The 22693-nt window shown below is 47.8% G+C and overlaps 1 protein-coding gene across 10 annotated transcripts in view; it reads left to right on the top strand.

Moving 5' to 3' along the window:
• LOC139412807 (fibronectin-like) overlaps nt 1–22449 on the top strand; it is a 35586-nt gene extending 13137 nt beyond the window's left edge. The window contains exons 17-43 of one of the 10 annotated variants that reach the window (XR_011634727.1): nt 3473–3757; nt 4749–5027; nt 5247–5510; nt 6454–6717; nt 6993–7079; nt 7619–7810; nt 9005–9286; nt 11514–11705; nt 11873–11962; nt 13551–13817; nt 14622–14903; nt 15302–15457; nt 15647–15763; nt 15918–16187; nt 16266–16453; nt 16589–16676; nt 16764–16943; nt 17232–17513; nt 17723–17812; nt 18397–18842; nt 19138–19276; nt 19491–19655; nt 19862–19987; nt 20838–20944; nt 21060–21161; nt 21281–21623; nt 21733–22449. Coding sequence is in view for 3 of the 10 variants with exons in the window: in XM_071159529.1 (XP_071015630.1) it covers nt 3473–3757; nt 4749–5027; nt 5247–5510; nt 6454–6717; nt 6993–7079; nt 7619–7810; nt 9005–9286; nt 11514–11705; nt 11873–11962; nt 13551–13817; nt 14622–14903; nt 15302–15457; nt 15647–15763; nt 15918–16187; nt 16266–16453; nt 16589–16676; nt 16764–16943; nt 17232–17513; nt 17723–17812; nt 18397–18842; nt 19138–19276; nt 19491–19655; nt 19862–19987; nt 20838–20944; nt 21060–21161; nt 21281–21370 (5030 nt within the window). In the remaining 7 variants the exon portion in view is untranslated. Of the gene's footprint in view, nt 1–3472; nt 3758–4748; nt 5028–5246; nt 5511–6453; nt 6718–6992; nt 7080–7618; nt 7811–9004; nt 9287–11513; nt 11706–11872; nt 11963–13550; nt 13818–14621; nt 14904–15301; nt 15458–15646; nt 15764–15917; nt 16454–16588; nt 16677–16763; nt 16944–17231; nt 17514–17722; nt 17813–18396; nt 18843–19137; nt 19277–19490; nt 19656–19861; nt 19988–20837; nt 20945–21059; nt 21162–21280 lie in introns of all 10 variants that reach the window. The other 9 variants (XR_011634726.1, XR_011634730.1, XR_011634729.1 and 6 more) reach the window with 9 other exon arrangements.
• Nucleotides 22450–22693: the final 244 nt, after the last annotated feature.

Below are 22693 nucleotides of genomic sequence, written 5' to 3'. Positions count from 1 at the left end.
CACCCTTCATCACCGTTACTCTTTATCCCTTTTACCCTTCATAACCCTCACCCTTCATCACTGTTACTCTTCATCCCCTTAACCTTCATAACCCTCACCCTTCATCACCGTTACTCTTCATCCCCTTAACCTTCATAACCCTCACCCTTCATCACCGTTACTCTTTATCCCTTTTACCCTTCATAACCCTCACCCTTCATAACCCTCACCCTTCATCACTGTTACTCTTCATCCCCTTAACCTTCATAACCCTCACCCTTCATCACTGTTACTCTTCATCCCCTTAACCTTCATAACCCTCACCCTTCATCACCGTTACTCTTCATCCCCTTAACCTTCATAACCCTCACCCTTCATAACCCTCACCCTTCATCACCGTTACTCTTTATCCCTTTTACCCTTCATAACCCTCACCCTTCATAACCCTCACCCTTCATCACCGTTACTCTTTATCCCTTTTACCCTTCATAACCCTCACCCTTCATAACCCTCACCCTTCATCACCGTTACTCTTCATCCCCTTAACCTTCATAACCCTCACCCTTCATCACCGTTACTCTTCATCCCCTTAACCTTCATAACACTCACCCTTCATCAACGTTACTCTTCATCCCTTTTACCCTTCATCACCGTTACTCTTCATAACCCTCACCCTTCATAACCCTCACCCTTCATCACTGTTACTCTTTATCCCTTTTACCCTTCATAACCCTCACCCTTCATAACCCTCACCCTTCATCACCGTTACTCTTTATCCCTTTTACCCTTCATAACCCTCACCCTTCATAACCCTCACCCTTCATCACCGTTACTCTTTATCCCTTTTACCCTTCATAACCCTCACCCTTCATAACCCTCACCCTTCATCACCGTTACTCTTTATCCCTTTTACCCTTCATAACCCTCACCCTTCATCACTGTTACTCTTCATCCCCTTAACCTTCATAACCCTCACCCTTCATCACCGTTACTCTTCATCCCCTTAACCTTCATAACCCTCACCCTTCATCACCGTTACTCTTTATCCCTTTTACCCTTCATAACCCTCACCCTTCATAACCCTCACCCTTCATCACCGTTACTCTTTATCCCTTTTACCCTTCATAACCCTCACCCTTCACCACCGTTACTCTTTATCCCTTTTACCCTTCATAACCCTCACCCTTCATAACCCTCACCCTTCATCACCGTTACTCTTTATCCCTTTTACCCTTCATAACCCTCACCCTTCATAACCCTCACCCTTCATCACCGTTACTCTTTATCCCTTTTACCCTTCATAACCCTCACCCTTCATCACTGTTACTCTTCATCCCCTTAACCTTCATAACCCTCACCCTTCATCACCGTTACTCTTCATCCCCTTAACCTTCATAACCCTCACCCTTCATCACCGTTACTCTTCATCCCCTTAACCTTCATAACCCTCACCCTTCATCACCGTTACTCTTCATCCCTTTTACCCTTCATCACTGTTACTCTTCATCCCCTTAACCTTCATAACCCTCACCCTTCATCACCGTTACTCTTCATCCCCTTTACCCTTCATAACCCTCACCCTTCATCACCTTTACTCTTCATCCCCTTTACCCTTCATAACCCTCACCTTTCATCACCCTCACCTTTCATCACCCTCACCTTTCATCACCCTCAACCTTCATAACCCTCACCTTTCATCCCCTTTACCCTTCATAATCCTCACATTTCATCACCCTCACCCTTCATCAACCTCACCTTTCATCACCCCCACCCTTCATAACCCTCACCTTTCATCACCCTCACCTTTCATAACCCTCACCTTTCATCCCCTTTACCCTTCATAACCCTCACCTTTCATCACCCTCACCCTTCATCACCCTCACCTTTCATCACCCTCACCTTTCATCGCCCTCATCCTTCATCCCCTTTACCCTTCATAACCCTCACCTTTCATCACCCTCACCCTTCATCACCCTCACCTTTCATAACCCTCACCTTTCATCCCCTTTACCCTTCATAACCCTCACCTTACATCACCCTCACCCTTCATCACCCTCACCTTTCATCCCCTTTACCCTTCATAACCCTCACCTTTCATCACCCTCACCCTTCATAACCCTCACCCTTCATAACCCTCACCTTTCATCCCCTTTACCCTTCATAACCCTCACCTTTCATCACCCTCACCCTTCATCACTGTTACTCTTCATCCCCTTAACCTTCATAACCCTCACCCTTCATCACCGTACTCTTCATCCCCTTTACCCTTCATAACCCTCACCCTTCATCACCTTTACTCTTCATCCCCTTTACCCTTCATAACCCCCACCTTTCATCACCCTCACCTTTCATCACCTTCACCTTTCATCACCCTCACCTTTCATCACCCTCACCCTTCATCACCCTCACCTTTCATAACCCTCACCTTTCATCCCCTTTACCCTTCATAACCCTCACCTTTCATCACCCTCACCCTTCATCACCCTCACCCTTCATCACCCTCACCCTTCATCACCCTCACCTTTCATCACCCTCACCTTTCATCACTCTCGCCCTTCATAACCCTCATCCTTCATAACCCTCACCTTTCATCACCCTCACCCTTCAAAACCCTCACCTTTCATAACCCTCACCTTTCATCCCCTTTACCCTTCATAACCCTCATCTTTCATCACCCTCACCCTTCATCACCCTCACCTTTCATCACCCTCACCTTTCATAACCCTCACGTTTCATCCCCTTTACCCTTCATAACCCTCACCTTTCATCACCCTCACCCTTCATAACCCTCACCTTTCATCCCCTTTACCCTTCATAACCCTCACCTTTCATCACCCTCACCCTTCAAAACCCTCACCTTTCATAACCCTCACCTTTCATCCCCTTTACCCTTCATAACCCTCACCTTTCATCACCCTCACCCTTCATAACCCTCACCTTTCATCACCCTCACCCTTCACCATCATAATTCACTCTCTGACAGGAATACATTGACCTCTTCTCTTCTCTAATCTAATTATTTTTTATTTCTACTGCACATTCTTCCATTGCAAATCTACAATTCCAGTGTTTTACTTGCTATATTGTATTTACTTCGCCATCATGGCCTTTTTTTGCCTTTACCTCCCTTATCTCACCTCATTTGCTCACATCGTATATAGACTTGTTTCTACTGTATTATTGACTGTATGTTTGTTTTACTCCATGTGTAACTCTGTGTTGTTGTATGTGTCGAACTGCTTTGCTTTATCTTGGCCAGGTCGCAATTGTAAATGAGAACTTGTTCTCAACTGGCCTACCTGGTTAAGTAAAGGTGTTCTCAACTGGCCTACCTGGTTAAATAAAGGTGTTCTCAACTGGCCTACCTGGTTAAATAAAGGTGTTCTCAACTGGCCTACCTGGTTAAATAAAGGTGTTCTCAACTGGCCTACCTGGTTAAATAAAGGTGAAATAAAAGATAAATAAAAATCCAGTGCTCCTTATCCCCCCTCAGCTCCTGATGCCCCTGCTGAACATCAGATCAACCAGGTGGGAGAAACCTCTATCTCCATCAGCTGGTCCAAGCCCCAGGCCCCCATCACAGGCTACCGTTTGGTCTTCACCCCGTCAGTAGAGGGCAGCAGCACCGAGCTCATCCTCCCAGACACTGAGACATCCGTGACCCTGGTTGACCTTCGACCTGGCCTGCTCTACAACATCAGCATTTACGCTGTGGAGGAGAACCAGGAGAGCGAGCCCATGTTCGTCCAGGTCAACACGGCCGGAGAGCCAGCACCAGGTAGAGAACTGGACAGCATACAGAACAACAGAACCAAACATGACCCTAACCCTACACACACTCTAACCATAACACAACATCAGACTTGACTTACTTGACTTCAGCCCATGGCTCCTATAAGGAGCATAGGCCATTGACCAATGTCCTCCAGCTGAATTGGCTTGCAGTCATTTCTACCTCAGACTTGGTTTGAACTGACTTTGAGTTGATTTTGGCATGCACTTTATCACCCTTCCAACATTAGAATCAATCATTTCCTATACAGCTACATTCCTATTCAAAGGGTTCTCCTATGGGGACAGCCGAAGAACCCTTTTAGGTTCTAGATCGCATCTTTTCTTCTGAGAGTGTTGGCCCCAGGCAGTAAAATTATAGTTTGAAGCCATGGAGCCATTTCATTGTACCTTCTAGGGGAGTGCTTCTGTCTCTCTCTCTCTCTCTCGGGTGGAATCAGTCCCTGCTGTGAGTGACAGTTGGTAGTGTGAGCTTGGAGGAGCCTAGGGCTCTGGGCTAGCCATGTAGGGCCAGATGGAACCTGGGGTAGGGTTTCTCCTCTGTTTGGTTCTGGACTGGGCCTGTCAGACTGGTTCTCTCACCTCCCTCACTGATATAAGTACTTTCACATGAGAAAGATACAGACTCACACACATGCACGCGCACAGACACACAAATAAAAAAACAACACACACACTCGCTATCTGGGTCATTCTTGTTGATGTCTTATCCTCCCTTCAGCTCTAAATCCTTCTCATCTTGACAGCAGAGTTTCTCCATTTTCAATTTCCTGTCTGGCATTGTCTTTTCAACTTCCTCTCAGCTGGTAAAGTAGAAGTATGTTTCACATTACAATCCAACACTGACCTTAGATCAGCGTATAGTTTCAACTTCATCTGACTCCTTCTTTCTTGCACCGCAACACAAGGCAATAGGCCATCAACACACAAGATGACCTCAGTCAACTCACGGACCACTTCCTACTTCCTGTCCACAGAGGAAGTCCGCTCCCCGACCGACCTTCAGTTCTACGAGGTGTCTGACGTGAAAATCATCATCACCTGGACCGGCCCTCCCAGCGAGGTGTCGGGTTACCGCGTGACCTTCGCCCCCGTTACCCCCGGTGACACGCCCCAGAGGCCCCTGCAGCTGCCCATGACGGCCAACACGTACGCAGAGATCACCCACCTGCAGCCCGGAACCCTGTACCGCTTCAACATCTACGCCATCAACGGAGGAGTGGAGAGCGAGCCGCTGACGGGAGAGAGAGCCACCAGTGAGTATACATGTGCAGACACTAACAGCGTGTTGAGGGGATCCGTTTGAGTAAGTCGAGGTGCATCGCGTTCTAAGTCGTTGCTCTATGTGAGAAGGTTTGGTAGATCAGTGATGCTGAGCAGTCCGACTGCAGTGTCGTCCATTTCAAACCTGCAGATAGACTGAGATTCTCATAGATATACTGTGGTTGTACACCTACGTGTGTTACCCCTGTCAGAGCCCGACGCCCCCACCAACCTGCGTTTCACTGACATCGGCGAGGACAGTGTGATAGTGATCTGGGAGGCTCCCAGGGCTAGCATCAGCGGCTACCGTCTGTTCCTGAGCGTGGAGGGCTCCAGCCCAACCCAGAAGAGAATCCCCGGCGGTCAGACCCAGTTCCCTCTGCGAGGCCTCCGCCCCGACACAGACTACACCGTCAAACTGCACTCTGAGCAGGACAACGTGTTGAGTGAGGAAGTCAATGGCATCTTCACCACCTGTGAGTACCGTAGTCTTCTGTTGAGTACTGTAGTCTTCTGTTGAGTACTGTAGTCTTCTGTTGAGTGCTGTAGTCTTCTTTAGAGTGCTGTAGTCTTCTTTAGAGTGCTGTAGTCTTCTGTTGAGTGCTGTAGTCTTCTGTTGAGTACTGTAGTCTTCTGTTGAGTGCTGTAGTCTTCTGTTGAGTGCTGTCGTCTTCTGTTGAGTACTGTAGTCTTCTGTTGAGTACTGTCGTCTTCTGTTGAGTACTGTCGTCTTCTGTTGAGTACTGTAGTCTTCTGTTGAGTACTGTAGTCTTCTGTTGAGTACTGTCGTCTTCTGTTGAGTACTGTCGTCTTCTGTTCTGCTGAGCTTGTGGCAAGGTGTTTAAATGGTATTGATTAATTCAACTCCAGATTTGAGTTTATTTGAATTATGAAGCAGAAAAAGGAAAGACACTAATGTTATATTCTCTCCACCCCCCTCTGTCTCTCTCCACCCCCCTCTGTCTCTCTCCACCCCCCCCTCTGTCTCTCTCCACCCCCCCCTCTGTCTCTCTCCACCCCCCTCTGTCTCTCTCCACCCCCCCCCCCCTCTGTCTCTCTCCACCCCCCCCTCTGTCTCTCTCCACCCCCCCTCTGTCTCTCTCCACCCCCCCCCCCCCCCCCTCTGTCTCTCTCCACCCACCCCTCTGCCTCTCTCCTCCACCCCCCTCTGTCTCTCTCCTCTGTCTCTCTCCTCCACCCCCCTCTGTCTCTCTCCTCCACCCCCCCCCCCCCCCCCTCTGTCTCTCTCCTCCACCACCCCCCTCTGTCTCTCCTCCACCCCCCCTCTGTCTCTCTCCACCCACCCTCTCTCTCTCTACCTCCCCCATCTCTCTCTTTTTTTCTGTCTCTCTTTCTCTCTCTCCCTCTTTTGCTGTCTCTCACTCCCCCTCTCTCTCGCTCTCTCTCTCCTCCCCTCAGCCCCAAAGATGGGTAATGCCCCTCGCTTCACCACTGATGTGACCGACACCTCCATCATCATCTCCTGGACCCCTGTCAGCAGGTTCAGCTTCAGGCTGTCTGTGAGGCCCAGTCAGGGAGGAGAGTCACCCAGGGATGTGACCTCTGACTCAGGAAGTATCTTTGTGTCAGGCCTGACCCCTGGGACTGAGTACACTTACAGTGTACAGCCCATTATCAACGGACGTGACCGTGGCAACCCCATCACTAAAAAAGTTGTCACTCGTAAGTAACCAAGAAAGAGAGAGAGACTCCGGTCAACAATTTATTTTATTGAGGTCAGAATGACTTTTTTCCAAGGAAGACGTGTTGTTGCTGCAGGCATTTTGGGGTAAAAAACTAATCTATATAGATTTTGTACAGTTAGGGAGTAATGAGTTGTTTTAGGTTTCTGCAGTCAGTTTACTTAAACCATGTAAGGTAGTCTGTCGTTTTTTTAAATGTGCCACAGGGTGTTCTTTTACCACGTATAGACTTAAGTGATGTTTCTTCCCCTCCAGAACTGTCTCCCCCCACTGACCTCAGTACGCAGTCCAACGCGGATACGGGTGAGCTGACTGTCCTGTGGGGCGGCGCCAACACGCCAGGTAAATATTGACTCTGCTCCCTCCTACAGCCCACGCCACAGACACACTGCCCAAGGCCCAGGATCCAGGACAGGCTCACTGTGGCTCTGGATCACTCTGTCTGGACCTTGTCTTTCCTCAGAACGTTGTGCCAGCAGGAACAAGGCTTCTCTCTGTCGGTGTCTCTGTCTCTCTCTCTCTTTTGAATGGTTACAAGTACGTCCATGAAATCCTGGCAGATCTAAGTTGGTTAACTCCGCTGCTCACTTCCCTGTCTCCTCTGCCCTCCTGTCCCCTCCCCCAACAGACCCTGGCCGTGACCCCACTCTCTGAGGTTGTCTCAGGGGGAGATGGGATATGCAAAAAACACATTTCCAATTCACACATGCGTATAATTCGTACTTGTACATATATGAAATACAAGCACCCACCAAACTATAATTGTATTGTTGTTATTATTGTTATTGGGATGATTATTGTTATTTGTATTGTTGTTGTTGTTGTTGTTGTTATTATTATTATTATTATTATTATTATTATTATTATTATTATTATTACAGACATCACAGGCTACAGAGTGACATGCACCCCGACCAATGGGCAGCGAGGAACCTCCCTGGAGGAGTTAGTTCAGCCGGTCCAGAACCAGTTAATCCTGGAGAACCTGAGTCCAGGAGTGGAGTACAACGTCTCTGTCTACACTGTCAAAGACAACCTGGAGAGTGTCCCTGTGTCCACCACTGTCACCCAAGGTAGGAGTGGCTGTCTCACCCAGCTACACACAGCTGATTTCAGATCAGTGGACCTGAGCATGGGCTGAGGTTGAGCTGTGCTGTGTTGAAGGGTTAGACTGATTCTGGATCAGGTAGTGTCTGTTTGCTGTGGAGCTGGTGGTTCTGTTGCTCCGACAGATAGAAAGACACACAAAGATATAAACACACACACAGATTCAACACATAAACACAGACACAGATTAAACACAAACACACACACACACACACACAGATTCAACACACACACACACACACACAGGGATACAACACATTAAACACAGATTCAACACATAAACACACACACAGATACACACATTCAATGGTTTTGTCTTCGCTATTGGTTGATTTTAAGGGGAGTGTTTGAATGTGTGTGTGTGTTCACTATGGTGTGTTGCACACCTCTGTGTGTGTGTGTGTGTGTGTGTGTGTGTGTGTGTGTGAGTTTATTGGATAGCTTTCCTTCTCAATCCGTGGCCAGGAAAGGTTGAAGTACGATTGGATACTTCTGCCACCCCTTCTTATATTCACCGTTCCCAACTCCGATGTATTCCCACCTCACACTCCGGTACCTGGACAGGCCCAACTTCCCCCTCCCAGTCTGGCTTCTCTCTGAAGTACGCAATCTCCCTGCCAGCAAAACACACTGTCACGGCTGATCACGCTGAAAGCACTTTTCACTGAAGGATAATTCCTAAAAATCACTCTTAATTTCAGTACAAATCCCCAGTTGTTCATTCTGAATTACCATTGCAGTACATGTTTGTCTTTTGTCCGTTGTGATGCCTCAATTGCACACTGTCCAGGCTAACATGGTCATTGGCTGAACTGTAATTATGTTCCATGGCTGTTTGTTTGTAAGATATGCATGGAGAAGGTAGAGCTCTTAATTCATTGAGGATATCAGTTGAATATGCCGGTTGAAAAAACATTTCTCTGAAAACCCATGAGCATCCTTTCCTGTCATTGATCTAGTCAACGTAATTTATGGGTCTGATAATCTAACTCTTACCAGCATGGCTACTGTTGTTCTGCTACAGGGTGTTGTGCTGTCTGTCCCACTGTGTATGGCTATGCATCACCAGGAACGTTCATTCATCTGCTTTGATTCTGTCTGTCTGCTATGGTTTCTGTGTCTGTATGTCTTATTCTGCCTGCGCCTCGCTCTGCACTCAGACGTGCCCAAGCTAAACGACCTGGACTTTGTCGACGTCACCGACACCACTGTGGGCCTGCGCTGGACCGCCCTGGTAAACGTCACCGCCATCACCAGTTACCGGGTAACGGTTATGGCGTCGGGCGAGAGTTTGCCCATCATCATGGATACGGTGGACTCGTCGACGGGCCATTATACGGTGCGCGGGCTGGAGCCCGGTGTGGATTATGACATCAGTGTCACTACGATAACGGAGGAAGGGGAGAGCGAGCCGGCCACACGCAGAACGCAAACCCAGACTGGTGATTTGAACCTTCAACTTTACAAGGGGAGGTGGTCGTTAGACAGGGTGGGTGGGTGGGCTATGAGAGAGGCTAAATACTGAATATACTGCCTCAACAAACCTTACATACTCACCTTACATACTCACCATGTTGTAGATATATTCTCTGATCGTAGCAGTAATGTCATTGTTGATTGCGTCCAGGTTTTTCTTTCATACGTGCCATGCTCTCTAATGTGTCCTCTCTTGTCTGGTTGACTTGTCCCATCTGGACATGCCACAGAAGGCCTGGAGGTAACTGTGTGGAGCTCCCCTCTCCTTGGCATGCTCTTATATTACTTCTCATTGTAAATACCTGTTGGTTATGCTTTACTTTACAGTCAGCTATGCATTACATGGTCAGATGGTAATAACCTGGTCATTACGTGGTCAGATGGTAATAACCTGGTCATTACCTGGTCAGGTGGTAATAACCTGGCCATTACCTGGTCAGATGGTAATAACCTGGCCATTACCTGGTCAGATGGTAATAACCTGGTCATTACCTGGTCAGATGGTAATAACCTGGCCATTACCTGGTCAGATGGTAATAACCTGGTCATTACCTGGTCAGGTAGTAATAACCTGGTCATTGCCTGGTCAGATGGTAATAACCTGGTCATTACCTGGTTAGATGGTAATAACCTGGTCATTACCTGGTCAGATGGTAATAACCTGGTCATTACCTGGTCAGATGGTAATAACCTGGTCATTACCTGGTCAGATGGTAATAACCTGGTCATTACCTGGTCAGATGGTAATAACCTGGTCATTACCTGGTCAGATGGTAATAACCTGGTCATTACCTGGTCAGATGGTAATAACCTGGTCATTACCTGGTCAGATGGTAATAACCTGGTAATAACCTGGTGGAAGGGTAAGGGTCAGATGGTAATAACCTGGTCATTACCTGGTCAGATGGTAATAACCTGGTCATTACCTGGTCAGATGGTAATAACCTGGTCATTACATGGTCAGATGGTAATAACCTGGTCATTACCTGGTCAGATGGTAATAACCTGGTCATTACCTGGTCAGGTGGTAATAACCTGGTCATTACCTGGTCAGGTGGTAATAACCTGGTCATTACCTGGTCAGATGGTAATAACCTGGTCATTACCTGGTCAGATGGTAATAACCTGGTCATTACCTGGTCAGATGGTAATAACCTGGCCATTACCTGGTCAGATGGTAATAACCTGGTCATTACCTGGTCAGATGGTAATAACCTGGCCATTACCTGGTCAGATGGTAATAACCTGGTCATTACCTGGTCAGGTAGTAATAACCTGGTCATTGCCTGGTTAGATGGTAATAACCTGGTCATTACCTGGTCAGATGGTAATAACCTGGTCATTACCTGGTCAGATGGTAATAACCTGGTCATTACCTGGTCAGATGGTAATAACCTGGTCATTACCTGGTCAGATGGTAATAACCTGGTCATTACCTGGTCAGATGGTAATAACCTGGTCATTACATGGTCAGATGGTAATAACCTGGTCATTACCTGGTCAGATGGTAATAACCTGGTCATTACCTGGTCAGATGGTAATAACCTGGTCATTACCTGGTCAGGTGGTAATAACCTGGTCATTACCTGGTCAGGTGGTAATAACCTGGTCATTACCTGGTCAGATGGTAATAACCTGGTCATTACCTGGTCAGATGGTAATAACCTGGTCATTACCTGGTCAGATGGTAATAACCTGGTCATTACCTGGTCAGATGGTAATAACCTGGTCATTACCTGGTCAGATGGTAATAACCTGTTCATTACCTGGTCAGATTGTAATAACCTGGTCATTACATGGTCAGATGGTAATAACCTGGTCATTACCTGGTCAGATGGTAATAACCTGGTCATTGCCTGGTCAGATGGTAATAACCTGGTCATTGCCTGGTCAGATTGTAATAACCTGGTCATTGCCTGGTCAGATGGTAATAACCTGGTCATTACCTGGTCAGATGGTAATAACCTGGTCATTACCTGGTCAGATGGTAATAACCTGGTCATTACCTGGTCAGATGGTAATAACCTGGTCATTGCATGTTAAAATTGTCATAAAATAATGAATCATTATCAAATACTTTAATTTTGGTCTTCTTGGGAATAGAAGCAATCAAGTTAAATTCGTTAAAGATATCTATTGTTACCACATCATTTCCTAGTTAGTATCCTAATTATCTCCCCTCTCCCACCCCAGCCGTCCCCGCCCCCACCAACCTGAACTTTGGAGGGGTAGGCCCCGATCACATGAGGGTCAGCTGGACCGTCCCCAACGTCCCCACGCCCAGTGACATCACACGCTTCGTCATCCGCTTCCACCCCAGCAGCAACGACGACGATGTCAAGGAGCTCAACGTGGGCGGAGCCACCAACACCTTCCTGCTGCAGAGTGAGTGACATCATCATGACCTATGACCTACCCCTGAACTAAATATAACAGTATTATTACCATTGTATGTATTGTGTCATACACCTCACTGGTTCATGCAGTGTGTTGTGGCGTCGGACTAACTAGGAGGTAACTAACAAGTGTTTTCCTGTCCATCTCTCCTCCAGACCTGCTGCCCAACACAGAGTACAGGGTGAGCGTGGTGTGTGTTTACGAGGAGAGAGAAAGCGCACCAGTCACTGGCACTCAGAGAACAAGTGAGTATGGACAGACACAGGACAGTTTGTCAGGCTAAATGTCTTCAAAAGAGAGATAAACGCACATGTATTTTTGCACAAATAGTAAATTATATGTATGCCTACAGGATGTAGTCAGTGATGTGTATGCATACAGGATGTAGTCAGTGATGTGTATGCCTACAGGATGTAGTCAGTGATGTGTAAGCATACAGGATGTAGTCAGTGATGTGTATGCCTACAGGATGTAGTAAGTGATGTGTATGCCTACAGGATGTAGTAGGTGATGTGTAAGCATACAGGATGTAGTCAGTGATGTGTATGCCTACAGGATGTAGTAGGTGATGTGTAAGCATACAGGATGTAGTCAGTGATGTAGTACAGGATGTAGTAAGTGATGTGTATGCCTACAGGATGTAGTAGGTGATGTGTAAGCATACAGGATGTAGTCAGTGATGTGTATGCCTACAGGATGTAGTAAGTGATGTGTATGCCTACAGGATGTAGTCAGTGATGTGTATGCCTACAGGATGTAGTCAGTGATGTGTAAGCATACAGGATGTAGTAAGTGATGTGTATGCGTACAGGATGTAGTAAGTGATGTGTATGCCTACAGGATGTAGTCAGTGATGTGTATGCCTACAGGATGTAGTCAGTGATGTGTAAGCATACAGGATGTAGTAAGTGATGTGTATGCGTACAGGATGTAGTAAGTGATGTGTATGCCTACAGGATGTAGTAAGTGATGTGTATGCATACAGGATGTAGTAAGTGATGTGTATGCATACAGGATGTAGTAAGTGATATGTATGCCTACAGGATGTAGTAAGTGATGTGTATGCCTACAGGATGTAGTAAGTGATGTGTATGCATACAGGATGTAGTAAGTGATGTGTATGCCTACAGGATGTAGTAAGTGATATGTATGCCTACAGGATGTAGTAAGTGATGTGTATGCATACAGGATGTGATATGTATGCCTACAGGATGTAGTAAGTGATATGTATGCCTACAGGATGTAGTAAGTGATATGTATGCATACAGGATGTGATATGTATGCCTACAGGATGTAGTAAGTGATATGTATGCCTACAGGATGTAGTAAGTGATATGTATGCCTACAGGATATAGTAAGTGATGTGTATGCATACAGGATGTGATATGTATGCCTACAGGATGTAGTAAGTGATATGTATGCCTACAGGATGTAGTAAGTGATATGTATGCATACAGGATGTGATATGTATGCCTACAGGATGTAGTAAGTGATATGTATGCCTACAGGATGTAGTAAGTGATATGTATGCCTACAGGATGTAGTAAGTGATGTGTATGCATACAGGATGTGATATGTATGCCTACAGGATGTAGTAAGTGATATGTATGCCTACAGGATGTAGTAAGTGATATGTATGCATACAGGATGTGATGTGTATGCCTACAGGATGTAGTAAGTGACATGTATGCCTACAGGATGTAGTAAGTGATATGTATGCCTACAGGATGTAGTAAGTGATATGTATGCCTACAGGATGTAGTAAGTGATATGTATGCCTACAGCGTGTGTATCATGTAGATCATGGCTGTGTGTCTCTCTTCTCCTCCGTAGCCCTGGACTCTCCCACTGGCCTGGACTTTGCTGACGTCCTGACCAACTCCTTCACCATCCACTGGCTGGCCCCCGGCGCCGTGATCACCGGCTACCGTATCCATTACCAGATGACCAGCGGAGGCAGGGCCAAGGACGAGAGACTGCCCCCGACCAGGAGCCACTTCACCCTGACTGGCCTGGCTCCCGAGACAGAGTACAATGTTGAGGTCTACGCTGTCAGCGGGAACCAGGAGAGTCTGCCTCTCACTGGCACTCAGGCTACTAGTGAGTAGTATTGACTGGTTTAATTTTTGAATTAACCTTTATTTAACTAGGCAAGTCAGTTAAGAAAAAAATCGTATTTACAATGACGGCCTACCCCGGCCAAACCCTAACCCAGACAATGCTGAGTGAGTTGTGCGCCGCCCTATCGGACTCCCAATCACAGCCGGTTGTGATACAGCCTCATGTCTCTGTCTTTTTCTGTTATCGTTCTATGCTTTCAGTCTCTCGCTCTGTCTGTCTGTCACTCACTCTCTGTCTGTCTGTCTTTCTCACTCACTCTCTCTCTTACTCTCTCTCACTCTCTGTCTGTCTCTGTCTGTCTCGCTCTCTGTCTGTCTGTCTTTCTCACTCACTCTCTCTCTTACTCTCTCTCACTCTCTGTCTGTCTCTGTCTGTCTGTCACTCGCTCTCTGTCTGTCTGTCTTTCTCACTCACTCTCTCTCTCTCTCTTACTCTCTCTCACTCTCTGTCGGTCTGTCTCTGTCTGTCTCGCTCGCTCTCTGTCGGTCTGTCTGTCTCTCTTTGTCTGTCTGTCTCTCTCTTTCTCTGTCTCTTTCTGTCTCGCTCTGTCTCTCTCTGTCTCGCTCTGTCTCTCTCTCTGTCTCTCGCTCTCTGTCGGTCTGTCTGTCTCTCTGTCTGTCTCGCTCGCTCTCTGTCTGCCTTTCTGTCTAGCTCTCTCGCTCTCTCTTTGTCTGTCTGTCTCTCTCGCTCTGTCTGTCTCTCTCCCCCCTCCTCTTCATCCTCCCTTCTCTTTGTTCTTCCTAATCTGTCTAGTCTTATTTCCTGATCTCCTCTCTCCACTAGTCTCTGACGCCCCCACCGACCTGGAAGTGACCTCAACCAGCCCCACCAGCATCACCATCCGCTGGGACGCCCCCTCTGTCACCGTGAGGTACTACAGGATCACCCACGGCGAGACAGGTGGAGAAAGCCCTGCTAAGGAGTTCACTGTCCCCGGCTCCCAGTCCGAGGCCACCATCTCTAACCTGAACCCAGGGACAGACTACACCATCACCGTCTACGCTGTGACAGGGAGAGGGGACAGCCCGGCCTCCAGCACACCCATCTACATCAGTCACAAGACTGGTACGGAGCTGATGGTTTAATGCACCTTCATTACATCAACATGTTGGTCATTTAGCAGACACAATTATCCAGAGAGACTTACAGGAGCAGTTTGGGTTAAGTGTCATGCTCATATTAATTACACGTGATCAACTACATTATAGACATGTTCATGTCTGGGACAGGACAGGCTCTGATCTGGTGTCGCCATCTAGTGTCCATTATTACAATTTCAGATTTCATATGTATTTGGTTATCTGGAAATGATGCCTTGATCTACCAGTAGTGAGGAATGATCAGAGGAAGAAAACAGTTTTAGATGCATGTGTAGATCATTTGTAATGTATTTGTATCTTCCTCCCATATCTCCCTCTTTCACTCCCTCCCCCCTCTCTCCCTCCCTCTTCCTTTCTCCGTAGACGTGGAGGGCCCCACCAACATGGACGTGACAGATGTGAAGGACAACACAATCACAGTGCGCTGGTCCGCAGCCCAGGGCCCCATCAAGGGCTACAGGGTCACCAGCGTCCCCAAGAATGGACAGGGCCCCTCTTTCTCTGAGGTGGTGGCCCCTGGTAAGACCTGCCCCTGCTCTCTCCCCTGCCCTCTGCCCGTCTGTGATCATATGTACGGCAGCCATTCTGTGACTGTGTTGTGAGACATTGATAAAAAGGAGCTTTAGCCTCTGTTGTTCTACAGCTATACTCCTGTGCTAAACCTCTCTCTCTCTCTGTCTCTCTCTCTTTCTCTTGCCTTGGATCTAGATCAGACCGAGATTACGTTTACTGGCTTGATGCCCACGGTGGAGTACGTTCTGAGTGTGACCGCTCTGGGAACCGATGGAGAACCTTCCACACCTCTGGTAGAGAACGCCATCACAGGTGCGTGTGTGTGTGTGCGTGTGTGCATGCATTCGGATTGTAAAAGAGTTTAAAACATTGATCTGTCATGATAACAGAGGAACGAAATGTTCAAATGTATGTTATTCTGATGTTCCCTTCTTTCTGGCCTTCATCCCCCCCCGTTTCCTTGCAGCAATGGACCGTCCCAAGGCCCTGTCCTTCTCTGAGGTGGACTCCACCTCCCTGAGGATCACATGGGACAGTCCGGACGGCACAGTGACATCATACCGCGTGCTGTACTCCAGCCCTGAGGAGGGCGAGAGAGAGCTGCGCCCGGCGCCCAGAGGGACAGACGATACCGTGGTACTGAGGAATCTCCGCCCCGGCACAGAGTACACTGTTAAGGTCATCGCTCTGCACGGACGCACCCCCAGCACCCCACTGGTGGGCACACAGGCCACAGGTAGGAGATATCAGACACACACACATACAGACACGCACACACACACGCAAATACTTAAATGTCCATCTCTGCCCCCAGCTATCCCTGCTCCCACCAATCTGGACATCTCTGAGGTTGGTGACACCTCCTTCATTGTCTCGTGGCGCTCCCCCAGCTCCGGGCTGTCTGGGTACCGTGTGGTTGTCAACCCCAAGAACAACAATGGACCCACCAAGGAGATGACCATCGCCCCAGACACCACGCGCGCCGTGGTCCCAGGACTCATGGTAAATAACAGACTACAGCATTCTGAATGTATGTCATAACTGTGTTCTAGATAAAGGTGTCTGTTAAACAGTCTATATTCAGGTCATGTATTGTCACTGTATTTATGTGTCTGTCAACATGTGTTTCCTGTGTAGGTGGCCACTCTGTACACAGTGCACGTTTACGCCCTGAAGAACTCTGTGACCAGCCGGCCCCTGGAGGGAGAGGTCACCACGCTGGACAGTAAGCAGCTTTCACAGAGCTTTAACTCTACTGGCCACTGGTTTACTCACTGTAAACTCACCCCCTCCCTTCCTCTCTCTCTCCCAGACATCAGTCCTCCTCGGCGTGTGCGTATCTCTGACGTGAAGGACTCAGCCATCACGCTGACCTGGCGTGCTAAGGTTGAGACCATCACCGGGTACCTCATCGAAGCTCAGCCCCTCGGCGGCAGCCGCCCCGCCATCAAGAAGACAATCCCCGGAGAGCAGCGCACCTACACCATCACTGGTACTGTACAGTAGACTACATTACCCAGCTATCACCACTCTCATCTACCGTCAACTACATTACCCACCCATTACCACTCTCATCTACAGTAGACTACATCACACAACTTTCACCACTCTCATCTATAAATGAACTACATTACCTATTATCGCCCCATCTACATTCAACTACATTATCCATCCTCACTTTCACCTAAACTATCATCATTATAGTAAACTACATAACCCATGTACAGTACAGAGTGGGCTCTTGACTGACTGACAGTGTGTTGTGTTTGATGTCCTTCAGGTCTGGAGCCAGGCACCTCCTACACTATCCACATCTACACCATCAACGGCGATGCACGCAGCGCCCCCTTCACCCTCACGGCCACCACAGCCAAACCAGCGGTCCATTCTCCCACCAACCTCCAGTTCACCTCCCTGACCCCCAACTCCATCTCCTTCAGCTGGGAACCCCCCGCCACGCGCATCACAGGATATTACATCACCTACGAGGAGGCAGGCAGGGCGCAGCCCCGTGAGCTTACCCCCCGCCCCCACGCTGGCCAGAACTACGCCACCATCTCTGGTAAACGTCAAACTCTGCTCTCTCTCGCTCTCTCTCTCTCTCTCTCTCTCAAGTTACCCTGCCCTCATAAACTCCACCCCTTCCTCTTCACCCTCTGAAAGCTCAAGCCTCTCAACACCTCCAGTTTATGGAAAACACCTGAATTGACTCAAATCGACATCAGATTTCCTCCAGCGAGTTTGATGCTTGATGTTGTTGGATGTTTTCAGGTTTGAGACCAGGTACCGAGTACATCATCAAGATCATCGCTCTTCAGAATGTCCAGAGAAGCACCCCATTGGTGGGCACGGCCAGGACTCGTGAGTACAGCACATACACACTTTACACATACGTCTACATACACACATGGCCCAAAAACAGATTTTTTTTGTACCTGAATGGTGATGTTACAAAGAAAAGTTTGGGAAGCCTGCATATGTGCTTAGCTGCAGTAGAATATTGTAAGAACAGCCTAGAAACTCATAGACCGAGATGTTAGATTTGGTTTGTAGTCGTGCCAGCATCTGTTACAAACAGCTGTGTCTTTTAAAACAATAATACTGCTCACTCACTTTGAATACGTTTTGAATAAACAAGCGATTCAAAAGGTATTGACGGCAGTGGCAGGCTTTGGAGTAGATATTTTCCCAAACCACTGATACAGGGTCAGATATTTTCCCACTCCCCTTAATGGTTAAAACTAAAACGGGGGTAGGGTAATCTGATCTTAGATCTGTGCTTAGGGGCAACTTCTACTTCAAGTGCAGTGCTTTGCAGTACAGTAGTGGCTCTAGTATGCGGACTTACTGCCACCCCCTGCTGGCGGCGTCATGCGACTGCAGCTCCTCTAACTCCCTACTCCCTCCCTAACTCGCTTGCTTCCTAACCCCTCTCTCCCGGCCAGAACGTGAATCCCTGCTTACACTGCCACTCCCCAACCGCCCCGGAGGCTACGACCACCTGGACGTGCCTGAAGAAAAGGAGAGCCGTGTCCCAACAGTAGTAGGTAACAACGGCCTAGACACCCTGGGGGGCCAGGGCCAGAACGTGGAGTACACTGAGTACAACAACCAGAACCCCCAGACACCCTATGGGAACGGCCAGACACCCTATGGGAATGGCCAGACACCCCTGGTGTTTGTGCCCCTTCCGGATGCGGAGGGGCGCAGGGTGCCGGTAGTGAGCGTGAACGTGCCTGGTGGCTCTCCCTTTGGTTTTCCAGAGAAGGACACAGGAATCCCTCAGGAGGCCCAGACCCAGACCACCATCGCCTGGAAGCCTTACAAGCAGAGTTCAGAGTACCTGGTGTCCTGCAACCCTCTGACACACGTCAACGAGAAGATGTTCCAGGTGAGAGGTTACGGCACACACACACACATATAAAGACACATCTAAGAGACACTTTTTTAAAGTGTAATCTTTATTTAACTAGCCAAGTCAGTTAAGAACAAATTCTTATTTATAATGACGGTCTACACCTCTCATTCCCATTCATCTCTCCCAATCTCTCTATCCTTCCATCTCTCTCTCTCTCCTTTTATCTCTCTCTCTCTCTCCTTCCATCTCTCTCTCTCCCTCCCTCCCTCTCCCTCCATCTCCTCTCCCTCTCTCTCCTTCCCTCTCCTCTCTCTCCCTCCTGTCTCAGATGCGTCTGCCTGGTACCTCCACCAGTGCCACTCTGATCGGCCTGACCAGCGGAGCCTCCTACAACGTTATCGTAGAGGCCCTGAAGGGGGCACTCAAACACAAGATCCTGGAGGAGATTGTCACCGCCGGCAACACCCGTAAGGAACCAGCAGTGACTATGACAACTGATCTAGGATCAGTACTGACATTTAACCTATAGAATAGATGGTATGAGTGAATCCTGATGTTGTTTTGAGTCATGCTGTTTCATGGTCAGATAATATAGTTCAGAAAGTTTTTAGATAGGCGTTTACTTACACAGCTTAGCCTGTGATTCTGTGGTGAAATGAACCCCCTCTCTTCCGCCTGTAGTGACAGAGGGTTCCACCGGCACAGATAAGGACTCGTGCTACGACACCTTCACAGCGACCTACCATGACGTTGGGACCGAGTGGGAGCGCATGTCTGAGACGGGCTTCAAGCTGTGGTGCAGGTGTCTGGGACTAGGCAGTGGACACTTCCGATGTGACTCCTCTAGTGAGTATTTAACTACCTCATCAATGCAATTTAAGAAACTTTATTGATCCCTTGCCACCTGACTGGCTGGGTGTAATAGTTGCCATATTGGTTACACCAATCCGATCTAGGGGCTGGGAGACGGTGTCGGATGTTATGCAACAGGTCTGACCTTTTTTTTGTTCTCTATATCTCCCCCCTCTCTCGCGCTCCCTGTCCATCAACAGAGTGGTGTCATGATGGAGGTAACAACTACCGTATCGGGGAGAAATGGGAGCGTCAGGAGGAGAAGGGCCCCATGATGAGCTGCACCTGCCTGGGCAACGGGAAGGGAGAGTTCAAGTGTGAACCACGTAAGTAGCACTTTAACATCAGTCACCACCTGCACTTGTTTGGATATTAAAGGAAGAACACAGAACTTCTCTGGCAGCATGTCAGAATACAACACAATACAGTTACAATGTCTGCCTGTGTGACCTCCTCCATGTCTGCCTGTGTGACCTCATCAATGTCTGCCTGTGTGACCTCATCAATGTCTGCCTGTGTGACCTCCTCCATGTCTGCCTGTGTGACCTCATCCATGTCTGCCTATGTGACCTCATCAATGTCTGCCTGTGTGAACTCATCAATGTCTGCCTGTGTGACCTCATCCATGTCTGCCTATGTGACCTCATCCATGTCTGCCTATGTGACCTCATCCATGTCTGCCTATGTGACCTCATCCATGTCTGCCTGTGTGACCTCATCCATGTCTGCCTATGTGACCTCATCCATGTCTGCCTGTGTGACCTCCTCCATGTCTGCCTGTGTGACCTCATCAATGTCTGCCTGTGTGACCTCATCAATGTCTGCCTGTGTGACCTCATCAATGTCTGCCTGTGTGACCTCATCAATGTCTGCCTGTGTGACCTCATCAATGTCTGCCTTTGTGACCTCATCAATGTCTGCTTGTGTGACCTTCTCCATGTCTGCCTGTGTGACCTCATCAATGTCTGCCTGTGTGACCTCCTCCATGTCTGCCTGTGTGACCTCATCAATGTCTGCCTGTGTGACCTCATCAATGTCTGCCTGTTTGACCTCATCAATGTCTGCCTGTGTGACCTCATCCATGTCTGCCTGTGTGACCTCATCAATGTCTGCCTGTGTGACCTCCTCCATGTCTGCCTGTGTGTGTGATTCCCTCTCCTGCGTGTGTGTTTACAGATGAGTCCACCTGCTATGACGATGGGAAGATGTACCAGATTGGTAACCAGTGGCAGAAAGAATACCTGGGAGCCATCTGTACCTGCACCTGCTACGGAGGACAACAGGTCACTTTTACTGCTAATGGCTATGCTTGTCTTACCGACCTTAGTTGAATGCAACTTGGACAAGCACCTGCTGAATGACCAACGTGTGTAAATGTAATGCTTGTCCTCCTCTCAGGGCTGGCGTTGTGAGAACTGTCGTAGACCAGGTGCTGAGGTGGACTCTAGTCTGCTGCAGCCCGTCCGATACAGGGACCCCACCAACACACTACGTAAAGTGGTGAGTCATAGACTACGCTCTCAAAAGACAACTGAGAAAATGTGTTGGATTAGAACTTGAAATCCCCATGCTGAGGTTGGACCCATACTGACCTCTTGTCTGTCTGTCTCCTTCTGCAGAACATCCAGTGCCCCATCGAATGCCTTCGACCTGAACTACTGGCAGACGCACTGGCAGAAGGACACATCCCCCAGAATCCCCTGGAGTAAAAGAAAAATCTCCTCTTCCTTACCCATGGTCTGTCAAGTCTCCTTGAAGAGGAGGTCACCCTGTCCAGTCAGAGACAGACCTAACTAACACATCGATGCCTTACTGATCAGCTTAACCATATCTAACACACCTACATACTGTAGGTCCATGCCTTCCTAGTCTTAAGAGAACCCCCTGCACACTTTCAGGATGTTGGTTAAGTTGTCTGTTGTCATTTCCCTTAACCATATCTAACACACCTACATACTGTAGGTCCATGCCTTCCTAGTCTTAAGAGAACCCCCTGCACACTTTCAGGATGTTGGTTAAGTTGTCTGTTGTCATTTCCCTTAACCATATCTAACACACCTACATACTGTAGGTCCATGCCTTCCTAGTCTTAAGAGAACCCCCTGCACACTTTCAGGATGTTGGTTAAGTTGTCTGTTGTCATTTCTCTTAACCATATCTAACACACCTACATACTGTAGGTCCATGCCTTCCTAGTCTTAAGAGAACCCCCTGCACACTTTCAGGATGTTGGTTAAGTTGTCTGTTGTAATTTCCCTTTGAGACAGTTAAGAGGTCAAAAGGAACATTCCTTGTGTTCGTGCCTTAAAGAGATTAAAATCTTCCCCTGTCCCTGAAGGTATGTGTTTGAAGTGCTTCTTAACAGTTCAGATGTGCTTGTCTTTTACAAATTATACATTTCCAAGACTACCTGTCCAGTATTACCGTTTGTCCTAATCATTTATTATTATTTTTTTTTACTTCTATAAAATCTAAATCCGTCTGAAATCAAAAGCACTGTTTTGAGAGAATGTTGGTGTAGTTGCCATGTCGACAAGTGTTTGAAATCATTTAGCTTTTTCTGTAGCCTCTGTGTAGACAGGGGTAGCACTGCCTGTGTGATTGACACTGAGTTGTTGTCATTTTGAAACTCTTCAATCCATTTTATTTATCCCTTTAATCACAGCATTGTTGTGTGAATGTGAGACCTGGGGTGTCGACTTTGTTCTGGTTTTATTTTTGTACTAAAAGGTGCCAAAGTTTGATGGAGATTCCCTTGTTTTGATAAAGTTGAAAAGAACCTCATGAATTGCCTTTGTTTCTTGAATAACTGTTTATACATAGATTGATGCACCAGTGTAAATCTACGTAACATAATAAAATAAATCCTCATCTGTCAGTATAAACTAGAGATCAGTTGTTTTTGTGTGGGCTTTGTCTGAATCCCTGCAGTGCCTTCAGAATGTATTCATACCCCTGGACGTATTCCTTCAGAATGTATTCATACCCCTGGACTTATTCCTTCAGAATGTATTCATACCCCTGGACGTATT

This window comes from Oncorhynchus clarkii, chromosome 7, assembly GCF_045791955.1.
Source record: "Oncorhynchus clarkii lewisi isolate Uvic-CL-2024 chromosome 7, UVic_Ocla_1.0, whole genome shotgun sequence".
In the NCBI taxonomy this organism is placed as follows: Eukaryota; Metazoa; Chordata; class Actinopteri; order Salmoniformes; family Salmonidae; genus Oncorhynchus; species Oncorhynchus clarkii.
Note: the sequence above shows the minus strand (reverse complement) of the source record. Positions and strands in the feature narration are given on the sequence as shown.